Source organism: Lipotes vexillifer, unplaced genomic scaffold, assembly GCF_000442215.2.
Source record: "Lipotes vexillifer unplaced genomic scaffold, Lipotes_vexillifer_v1.1 scaffold402, whole genome shotgun sequence".
Classification (NCBI taxonomy): domain Eukaryota; kingdom Metazoa; phylum Chordata; class Mammalia; order Artiodactyla; family Lipotidae; genus Lipotes; species Lipotes vexillifer.
This window is the reverse complement of record NW_006798409.1, coordinates 3,894,998-3,905,712: the sequence shown is the minus strand read 5'-3', so window position 1 is coordinate 3,905,712 and position 10,715 is coordinate 3,894,998. Positions and strand designations below refer to the sequence as shown.

The following is a 10,715-nucleotide window of genomic DNA, read 5'->3' as shown; positions in this document are numbered from 1 at the left end:
TTTTTTTTGCGGTACGCGGGCCTATCACTGTTGTGGCCTCTCCTGTCGCGGAGCACAGGCTCCGGACGCACAGGCTCAGCGGCCATGGCTCACAGGCGCAGCCGCTCCGTGGTGTGTGGGATCTTCGTGGACCAGGGCACGAACCCGTGTCCCCTGCATCAGCAGGCGGACCCTCAACCACTGCGCCACCAGGGAAGCCCCTCAATTTTTCTTTTTGACACGAGCACATTAAAAAAATTATTTTTTTGGCTTGCCCTTTGTTTTAAGCTATCAGACTCTTACAGATAATAGTTTAAGGTATTTCTTGATGACCTCTAGGTATAGCTGGTTTTTTAGTTGTAGTTTTATTGAATTTGAGAGTTCAGTTAGACCACATGCTTCTGATGGAAAATATTATTTTGCTTCTTTTCCCTTTATCTCCTACATAACCTCATTATGCAGGATCCCATTTCTCTGCCCGTTTGAACATAGGCGTGGCACCGAGGCTTACTCTGGCCGGTGAGATGAATGGAATAATGTGTCACTTCTGGCACAGGCTTTAGAAGCCAACTCAAAGCCCAGTGGGTTTTCTTTCCCGGCCTCTAAGATCACGGAGACCCCTCCATGAGCTGAAACCCCTCCTAGCCTGGGTCCCTGAGACGTTACAGAGAGCAGTGTATGTTTTAGAGGGGGGATCATTTTCTTCGCTCCTAGGAAGAAAGCTGTCATGGCCCTAAGACCACATGTTCCGGGGGCAGCGGTTCTGACACACGTCCTGTGGCGGTCTTGCGGGATGCCTGCCTTGTAGGAGGCAGGTGCGGAGGGCCAAGAACAGCAGAGGAAGATCTTGGGTGCGAGCCCAAGTAGCTCACCACCGAGCTCAGCCCTGAAGCACATGGTCATTAGCACAGCACGCGAGTCGGTGACATGTGCACTTGGCATCGGATGGAGCACTAATAAACATGTTCCCCGCCTAGAGTTAGGGACCATTCTGCCTCGGCGAGTTGGGTGCACAGCTGAGTCTCCTATGAGGAAAATGTTCAGGCAGAGCCTGCACGAGGCGGGCAGGAGCCACAGGTGGACCTGTGCTCTTAGGAAGCTTGAAGCGGAAGCATTAATACACGGAGCAGGTGAATCGGGCGGGAGTCGCACCGTGGAGGCCTTTGAGCAGCTTTTTAAGAAGCGTGGACTTTACTCTGTCGGCTTTCAGTAAATATTTGTGTGAGTTGTATGGATTGTTTCACTGTAATGACGGACATTTGGTATAGAAGATTGACTCATGAGGACCCACCCAGTGCTCTGCGTGTGGTCGCTCGATGCCATGAAGAGCGGCGTTGACCTACTCCCGACAGGGAGGTGCCCTGTTAGCAAGAAATCCGCCGACCATGTTTCTCAGATGCAGCCAATGCCCAGGGATGCTTTAGCGCAGGCCAGGCCTGTGTCCTGCTGGAGGAGGCCCAGCTCTGGGGGACTGTCATTCCATGCCAACAGGGATCTGACTCCCTCCTGGGGAACTGCATGGTGAGGACTCAGGAGTCATGGCCCATGGGTGTGTCCCAGACACTCAGGGCCACCTGGCTGTGCAGCCAGGCTGGGATAATGATGGGGAAATCCAGGGCTTCCGTGGCACACAAGCGAGGGTTTTCTTGGGGACGGGAGGTCTGTGTTCTGCTTAGTCTCATGTGTAGACTAGAGGCTTCCCCAGACAGAAGCACACGGCTCCGTCAGAAACTGACCTGACAGGGACAGAGTCCCTTTGAAGGGATGCAGGGTTTCCCTTCACTGCTGGGGGCTTCCCGGCCCCGTGTCCCTGATGCTGGCTCGTGGCCCCCCTCCCCAAGCCCTCCCGCGCAGTCCCTCTGTCCTCCTGTCCTGTCACGTCCCACCTCTTACAGCCACACCGGGGCCTGCTGGTGTCTTCCAGGCCTTGGCAGATGTCCTCTCCACAGTCAGTGTCACTGCTTTCTTCCTTATGTGCTTTTCCTCTTGTTTTCCAGGCTCTCCAGAGTAACCTGAGGTATTCCTTGCTGCCAAGACGGCTCATTATCGGCAAGAGATTAGCTCAGTGCCTGCATCCTGCTTTGCCCAGCGGTGTGCACTTAAAAGCCCTAGAAACCTATGAAATTATCTTTAAAATTGTGGGGACCAAACGGCTGGCCAAGGATTTGTTCCTATACAGGTATGATAGCATCCCCACCGTTTTACATTTTTATTACCCAAGTAATCCATATTTCAGTTCACAAGATGAGAAAATGATAAATAAAAAAATACAGAGGGGTGTGTCAGTTCACCATAAAGCCATCACAGAGGTAACCAGGGCTCACCTTCTGGAGTATGTCCTCCCTGACTTTTCTCTAAGTCAGAGTGTAACGTGCATACTGCCTATCACCTGCTCTGGGCCAACAGTTCATTGTGACCGTCTCCTGACAAGCGAGCATCTCCATCACCAGTGTAGATGGATGGCTGGCTGGCTGCTTTTGAAAACCCCCTTGGGCTGGCCAGTCGCTTGGAGCTTCTGAGAGGTGTCTCATTTTCCCTCCTCTCACTTTTTCTGTCCCGAAGCTGTGGGTTGTTCCCTCTTCTGGCACATGCAGCCATGTCGGTGAGGCCCGTGCTGCTTGGCCTGTACGAGAAGTACTTTCTCCCGCTGCAGAAGCTGCTCCTGCCAAGCCTCCAGGCCTTCATCATCGGCCTGCTGCCCGGCCTGGAGGAGGGCTCGGAGATCTACGACAGGTGGGTCTCATCCAGAGCTGACGGCTGGGCTCATCCAGGTGGGCTGCCCATGCGGTTTGTATTTTATTTCACTGCTGTATAAGAAACAGGGACAGTGGGACTTCCCTGGTGGTGCACTGGTTAAGAATCTGCCTGCCAATGCAGGGGACACGGGTTCGAACCCTGGTCTGGGAAGATCCCACATGCCACGGAGCAGCTAAGCCCGTGCACCACAGCTGCTGAGCCCACGTGCCACAACTACTGAAGCCCGTGCGCCTAGAGCCGTGCTCCGCAACAAGAGAAGCTACCGCAATGAGAAGCCTGTGCACCACAATGAAGAGTAGCCCCCGCTCGCCGCAACTGGAGAAAAGCCTGCACACAGCAACGAAGACCCAACGCAGCCAAAAATAAATAAATAAATATTTTTAAAAAAGAAACGGGGACAGAAGTGCAGAGACCCATGAAGCAGGGCGGGTTGATGTTTACATTTCTGTGGTGATCTCTGCCTGACGAAATACCGTGTGTGCCTGGGAATTACCTCACTTCCAGGTGAGGGTCAGAAGGTAAAGTTTCCTGGAGTCGCAGTCAGTGGGCAGCAGAGATGGGATTCTACTCCCCATATGTCACGTTCTGAAGTCCTCCTCCCTCCTGTTATACGAGGCTGCTGCCAAATGAAAAAGCAAGACCACGTTTCATTGATGGATAAGCTCAAAAAGGGGTGAGGTCAAGCAGAATAGCTTTTGACAAGTTTCAGAAGCACCTTGGAGAAATTTGTCAAACTCATACGCATAAAAGTTCATGCAGTGGTGTTTGTTTGTTTTGGTCATTGCTTAGGAACAGGAGAGAGGAGAGAGGCTGTATCCATTCAGACTGAGTATACAGAGTGTCCTGTTTTTCTGGAGAATCAATGTAAGAACTCACTTCCAGCGTATTAACTATTCTGGGTGATGCTGCAGTGATTAAATTCTGTTCATAGGACCCATTTTCAGAGTCCACGTGCAGCCTGACTGGGAGGTTTAGAAACCTGTGTGCTTGCAAAAGTTTCCATTTGATTACACAAGAAACTGCTCGAATTTTCCCCATGCCAGAGGCCCCGGCCGTGCCACCTTGGCCTATTTGGTGTCGGCAGTGACTGGAGGGTGCAGGGGGTGTGGAGTGGCATCTCACAGTCAATCCAAATAATCAGAATGGTTTGTGGGACAGTCGCTGGTGACCAAGGGTGCGTTAAAGTCACAAGCATCTGTGCTGGGATTGGATGTGCATTTGACCTTTTGGAGCTTTCACACAGAGCAGGTGGTGGCCATCCACTTCCCAGTGGGGAATCCACCTCGGCGGTGCGCTGAGTCACTAGGATCCACTTCCCTAGGATGCAGGGCCTGTCTCATTGCTGTTTTAAACCTTGGGGAATCCACCTCGGCGGTGCACTGAGTCACTAGGATCCACTTCCCTAGGAGGCAGGGCCTGTCTCATTGCTGTTTTAAACCTTGGGGAATCCACCTCGGTGGTGCGCTGAGTCACTAGCATCCACTTCCCTAGGAGGCAGGGTCTGTCTCATTGCTGTTTTAAACCTTGCACCATGCCCTGAGGGGCTGGGTAGGTGTGTGCGTAAGGGAACAGTCAGGGTCATATGGGGTCAACAAGAGGACCTTTACCGGACTCCGTTTCTTGACTCCTAGTCTCAGGCTCTTTCTAGAGTTCTGATCCGTTCACGTTTTCCTAACAGATGGGTGTATATAAATGCTTTTTTCCCATCATCTGAAGATGAACACATCAGCTCCCAAAGCGTATTGCAGTTTTTTTAGTCTGTAAGAGTGAATCACACCAGGAGCATGTCAGTAGTTGGGGTGTTGTCATGTGTTCTCCTAGCTGATAAACAAATGTTCATTTGAACAGTCGCTAAAGTTGCTTAACACGGGTGTTTTCTCCCAACATTGTGATTTCTTGACATTGAACCAAGAGCTGAGTGAAGCTGCGTGAACCACTGAGTAGAGGCAGGTGTGACGGGAAGCCAAGCCCGGCGACTGCAGCCCTCACAGGTAGGAGTGACTGGCCTTCCGAGGTGGAGGCTGGTCTGGGGTTGTGTGGTCTCAGAGCACAGCAGTCGGGTGACCGCACGTATCCGTGTCAGTTTGAGAGAGTTCAGCAACGACTCCTCCCCAACGTGCCTGGGAATTGAGTCAGACACCCTCGACCCCAGCAAATACTCTGCAGAGACAGGAAGGCGGGGGTCTGGGTGTGGGGGGGGGTCGCGATGTCCAAGGCGGCGGAAAAGGCTAAGGGGTGAGTGAGTGAGTGAGTTTGGGGCTGGTGAGGACGGGTGACTCAGGGGTCTTGTAGAGGCGGGGACAGTTCCTGGTCTGTTCTTGTCAGTGAACCATAAGGGAATGGAAATTTTGGCCAGTGTTAGGACTCGTTATTCACGCTGGCTTTCTAATAACCCTTTGATGTCTGCAGATCACTCCTGGCCAGAATTCCTTTTTTAAAGTGCCCAAGAAGTAGCCACATAGTTTGCTGTGTTTTGCTGTACGGAGAAAACAGGATTAGTGGTATTGGGGGCGGGAGAATACTCCACTCCTGCTCTGAGAAGACAGAGGAGAGGTGGAGGTTTTCCGTGGTTGGAAAGCAGGCGAAAGCCAGCTCCCCAGAGATGTCCCTTTAAATCAGTGGCTCTCAGCCTGGGGTGGTTTCTGTCCCCAGGGGACACTTGGCAATATCTGGGGACACTTCTGGTTGTTACATCTGGGGCGGGGAGGGTGCTACTGGCATCTAGCAGGTGGAGGAAAGGGGTGCAGCTGAACTTCCCGCAGTGCACACGATTGCCTCCACAGCACAGGAGTGTCCAGCCCCAGGGAGCCACAGGGTAGAGGTTGAGAAACCCCAATTTAGATAATAGTTGAGAAATATTTATTGACCTTTCTTTTGGCTGATTCCAGGCACCATGATGATGAGCTCTGCTGGGTCTAGAGCTTTCCCCCGCTTCTTTGACGTATATCCGGCCATGGTGGTGCAGAGCGCTGTTGTCACTGCCCTGCTTGTTCAGATAGTCACACCCCGTGCTGTTCGGTCTTGGGACAGCTCGGCTTTCCACGAGGGTCCATTCGGCAAGTGACCGCAAGGCCAGAGTCGTGCAGCGCCTGGGGCTCACGGCGCACGGCCTGTGTCCCTCACCTGTTGTCAGTTGAGTCGAGGAGAGCGTGTCGGTGTCGTTAGAATGAGCTCGTGTTTGCAGGGGGCATGAAAGCAGCAGCCAGCGTGGCTGAGGAAGGACGGGAGGAGTAGGGATTGGGGGTTGGTGTGTGTGTTTTGTTTTGTTGATTGTTGGTTTTAAATAGAAAAGATTACCGTTCTGGACACTAAACTGTGCACACTTATTTTGGAACTTCACAACTGAGGTGCTACGAATAATTCTTATTTAGTAGAAAGTTAGTTAGTTTTTAACCCCAGTTATCTTGCTCTTTACTTTGCTCTCCGTAGCAAAGTCCTGTCATCATTGCCATTTTCGGACCTGTAGCGTCATTTCAATTTTTAATATCCATTAGTTTTTAGAATAAAATGGGAATTTTTATATTTATATAAAATATTTTTATATTTATAAAGCTGTGTTTCTTTAATAAAGAAAACTAGCCAGTGTTCTGTAAATATTGAAGAAAGGGTAGCATAAGTGACATTCCCCAGGCTCTCGGACAGTGGAACCTCTCTACTGTGGAACAGCCCAACTGGCCAGTGTTCCGTGGAACGTACTTTGGGGATATGCTCTCCTAGTCAAAGGGGATGTGATAGCAGTGCGTGCATTATAGTGTTTGCGTTGGGTTTTAGCTAAGCGGTGGTCTTCTGGGATCCTGGACAGAGGAGCACTCCGGGGGCTTCCTAAATTAATCTGTTGCTGTGGGAATCTCTTCCTAGCTCAGGACCATGCTGTCTGTCCAGAGGACACAGTGACCCATCTGCCCGACTTACTGTAACCGCAGCTGCTGAATGGTGCTTCTGCCCCAAATTAGGGCCTTTGTTTGGTTGTTTTCAGAGCTGGGCAAAGATAAGCTCTATTTGTTTGCTCAGCCTTGATAGAAGACCCATCAGTACCTTTAGCCACTAAACCATTCTGTGTCCTTCTAAACGTTTGGGTGTTACTTGTGCGTCTTCATTTTGTTTTTTTCTCTGTATCTTTTGCCACAGATACTTTATGAGTCGAAAAGAAGGCTTAAGGAGACTAGGTTTAAGGAGAACAAAATTTATTTTTAATATCAAAAGGAAGTAGGCATTTTTTTGTATGAAATGTTTTAATATACACGGAAGTGGTTATTAAAAACTTAGCTGAAGACAGTTTGGCTTATAGTAAAAGGGAAGGAGTGGCATTCATCTGACAGTTTTTTCAAGTGCCAGGTGTGTGTCAGACGCTCATCTGGGCACTGGGGGGCGTCAGCCAGCAGAGCAGACTTAGTGGTGACGGTGGCTGTGTGGCCCCAGCATCAGCTGTTCTCCTGTGCTGAGTTTTTGCTCAAAGACTCTCAGGTATTTTCACAACATTTGCATCCCTTTTCCCTACCATAGCTGGGAGCTGAAACACACAGAGGTTTCACTTCTGTGCAAGTGAAATCCCTTTGTGGGAGTTTGCCTCCGCTGTTGTATTGATAGATGCTATCACCCGGCCTGCAACCTTTGTGTTCGCAGTCGGCGGGAAGGTGCCCCGTCAGCTGCAGGTGCACCCCGAGCGGAGCAGGGCCAGGCCGCGGTCAGTGTCAGTGGAAAAACAAGCCCGCACCCACTGATGCTGCTGCTTCTCTTAGAGGACGACCGTGAAATCGCTGACGTCGTGTCATGGGAGACCTGGATAAAGATAAAGAGGCGAATAAATGCTGGTCGTCCACAGGAGGGCTTCCTGGAGTGGGAGCTGGTGTATGGAGGTGCTGTGGGCAGAGTGATGGGGAGCTGGCTCCAGACCTTCTGGAATGTGCCGTGCAGCAGGAGGCCCAGGGGAATGCTGTCCCCAGTGTTTGTAAAATCCGGTGTCACTGGGCACATTTTTGGCTGTGCTCAGGTCGGGGGTGTCTATATCATTACTTAGGTCTTCAATCAGTCACATTAGCCTTTGTTTTTTTTCCGTGTTTTGTTTGTGTGTTTGTTTTGCTGTACGCGGGCCTCTCACTGCTGTGGCCTCTCCCATTGCGGAGCACAGACTCCGGACACGCAGGCTCAGCGGCCATGGCTTACGGGCCCAGCCACTCCGCGGCATGTGGGATCTTCTCAGACCGGGGCACGAACCCGTGTCCCCTGCATCGGCAGGCGGACTCTCAACCACTGCACCACCAGGGAAGACCAGCCTTTGTTTTTTTTTAAATGACTCCTACTTTTATACAGAGTGGCTGATCTGCTCATCCACTTTGGGCAGTGGAACGTGTAAGCACCACGTAAGCGCCACGGCATCCACAGCAAGGCCGGAGGCGGAGACGGATCTCTGCCACAGTGTGACACACCCGGTCAGATGCTGCCTCTTGGCCAAAGAGCCGCACCCCTCGGTGACATGTTTGTTTTAGCAAATTCAGTTTCAGTGACAGCCAGCAGGTGGACAAACACAGAAGGGCGAGAGATGGCAGCATCTCAAAATGAGGAAGATGGTGCTTCCCGGCCAGGGAGAGAGAGCCGCACCCGTGAGAGCCCGCCGGATGCGCCCTAATTCTATGATCTCCCGCCCACAGGACGGACGCGCTGCTCCTGAGGCTGTCCCTGGTGGTCGGCAGGGAGGTCTTCTACGCTGCCCTCTGGGGGAGCGTCCTGACGAGCCCGTCCATCCGCCTGCCCGCCTCGCTCTTTGTGGTGGGCCACATCAGCCGGGGCTCGCCCGGCACAGAGCAGAAGTACATGCTGGGAACCGACTACCAGCTCACGGTGGGTGCTGTGCTCCCGGCGGTGTGGCGTGGCGGGCTGGCTCCCCGGCACAGGTGTCACCAGGGCCACGGGGCGGGGCAGCGGGAAGCAGAGGCGCTCTGAGGTTGGGCAGACGAGGAGGCATCATCCCTGCGTAAGCCGCGATGGTGGCGTTGGCTGCTAACATCAGCGTCACGATTGTGTATTCACGCGAGGAGGGCCCTCCAGGAGGCCCCGCAGCTTCCACGTTACGGGTGGCCGTCGACGTCCGCGGAGCCTGGCTGGGGTCTGCTGTTGAGCCACAGCCTCGTTTTCTCCCCCTGCCCCTGTCACACCGCCCACTGCCCGCACAGTAGGCTCGCTCCAGCTCCTGCCGTCATCCCTGCCGCGCTCCTCTCCTCTGGCTGCTCTCACACCTAGGTTGTCCGTGCCCAGGCCCCTCTTCCCTGGCAGCGACCTGCCTTCTCATGACCTTGAAGAACGGGAACTTCCCAGATCTTTCTCTCTTTTCCCCAAACTTACCATTTGTTTAATGGCCTGCAGTCTATCACCACCTAGTGGTGGACCCGAGGCTTTGAAGTTCAAATGTTCAAAACTGAATCCGTCATTAACAAAGTTGCACCGATTACTTACGCCTCTGAGTCCATTCCTCTTTGCAAAGTGGGAATAATAGAGCTTCCTCACGGGGCTCTCTGAGGAAGAGTGATGAAAAGGACCTCTGCTTAGGGCAGAGGAGACCCTCAATAGTCACGTTCCCGTCTTCCCTGCCCTGTCAGTACCACTTTGTTTCTTTCTCCGTTTTCACTGCCCTGCCTCAGCTTCTTAGGTCTCGTTCCTGGACCATCATGTAATTTTCTAACCGGTTTCTCCCCATCCAGTCCTTTTTTGGTTGCTAAGAGATTCACTTTGCTAAAACATAGCTTTGCTCAGATCTGTACTGTGCTTGCAAAATACCTGTTTCCTGCAGATAAAATCCATCCTAACAGTCCACTCCCAGCTCTCCAGGTGCCTCACTCTCCACTTCAGGCCCATTGCACTCCCAGAGCTGGCTGCCTGGCCTGGCCTGGCACGTCTGTGATGCTGTCTTTGCTCCAGCCGGCCCCTCGTTGTCTCAGCGAATCTCCTGCCTGTATATTATGAAAAACTCAGCTCACGCCCAAAGCTTCACTGTTCTCCCCAGTTGAAAGATCTCTCCCTCTCTTCTTCCCAGTTCTCATAGCTTTTTGTTTGTTTTTGTATTTTTTCGTTTTTGTTTTGTTTTTTTGTGGTACGCGGTCCTCTCACTGCTGTGGCCTCTCCCATTGCGGAGCACAGGCTCTGGACGCGCAGGCTCAGCAGCCATGGCTCACGGGCCCAGCCGCTCCGCGGCATGTGGGATCTTCCCGGACCGGGGCACGAACCCGTGTCCCCTGCATCGGCAGGCGGACTCTCAACCACTGCATCACCAGGGAAGCCCATCTCATAGCTTTTTGTTACCACTTGTCTTATGGCTCTTATCTATTATGCAGCTGGATTACACCTATCTGTGCTCAGAAAAGACACCCAAAATGTCTGCTTAATTGGTTTGGAGTCCATTTGACTGACTGTCTTTGGAGTTTTAGTGTAGCTGAAAGTTCCTATTGGAACCTAAATGTATTCGTTTCTGGGATTATGGAACTTGAGGTCTTTGAATCTGACGATCTGGTCCAGGCCCCTCCGTCTCTGAGATGGAACAGTGAGGGCTGCAGCTGAAGGTCTTCCCGATGTCACACAGCGCCCCCTAGCGTCTGGAGCTAGAACCAAGTTTCCCATATTTAGATCTTATTATTCTGTTCCACACGATATAACAAGGTGGTTTCAAGATTCCCAGGAAAAGTTTTTTTCATTTTTATGACTATAAAGAGTAGCCTGCAAACGATGTCCAGTGTCTTGGGCATGAAATGTTCGTGGCTTTCTGTCTTTTGTAGGTAAAGTCCTTATGTGCATCCCTGCTGGACTCAAATGTGCTGGTGCAAAGAAATAACCTGGAGATTGTCCTGTTTTTCTTCCCATTTTATACCTGTCTGGTAAGCCGTTTGGGTTCTTTGAGGGGAGTTGCTGGTCTTTCCTGAGGCCGTGGGGTAGACGGGAGAGGTCCGAGCCGTCTCATCTGGAGGGGAGGGCAGCCACTCAGTGACCGCTCT

The 10,715-nt window shown here is 52.0% G+C and overlaps 1 protein-coding gene across 1 annotated transcript in view; it reads left to right on the top strand.

The window, feature by feature from the left end:
• DOP1B (DOP1 leucine zipper like protein B) overlaps positions 1-10,715 on the top strand; it is a 105,739-nt gene that overhangs the window by 25,379 nt on the left and 69,645 nt on the right. The window contains exons 2-5 of the mRNA XM_007470498.1: positions 1,977-2,158; positions 2,542-2,712; positions 8,385-8,574; positions 10,500-10,598. Of these exons, the coding sequence (XP_007470560.1) occupies positions 1,977-2,158; positions 2,542-2,712; positions 8,385-8,574; positions 10,500-10,598 (642 nt within the window). The remainder of the gene's footprint in view (positions 1-1,976; positions 2,159-2,541; positions 2,713-8,384; positions 8,575-10,499; positions 10,599-10,715) is intronic.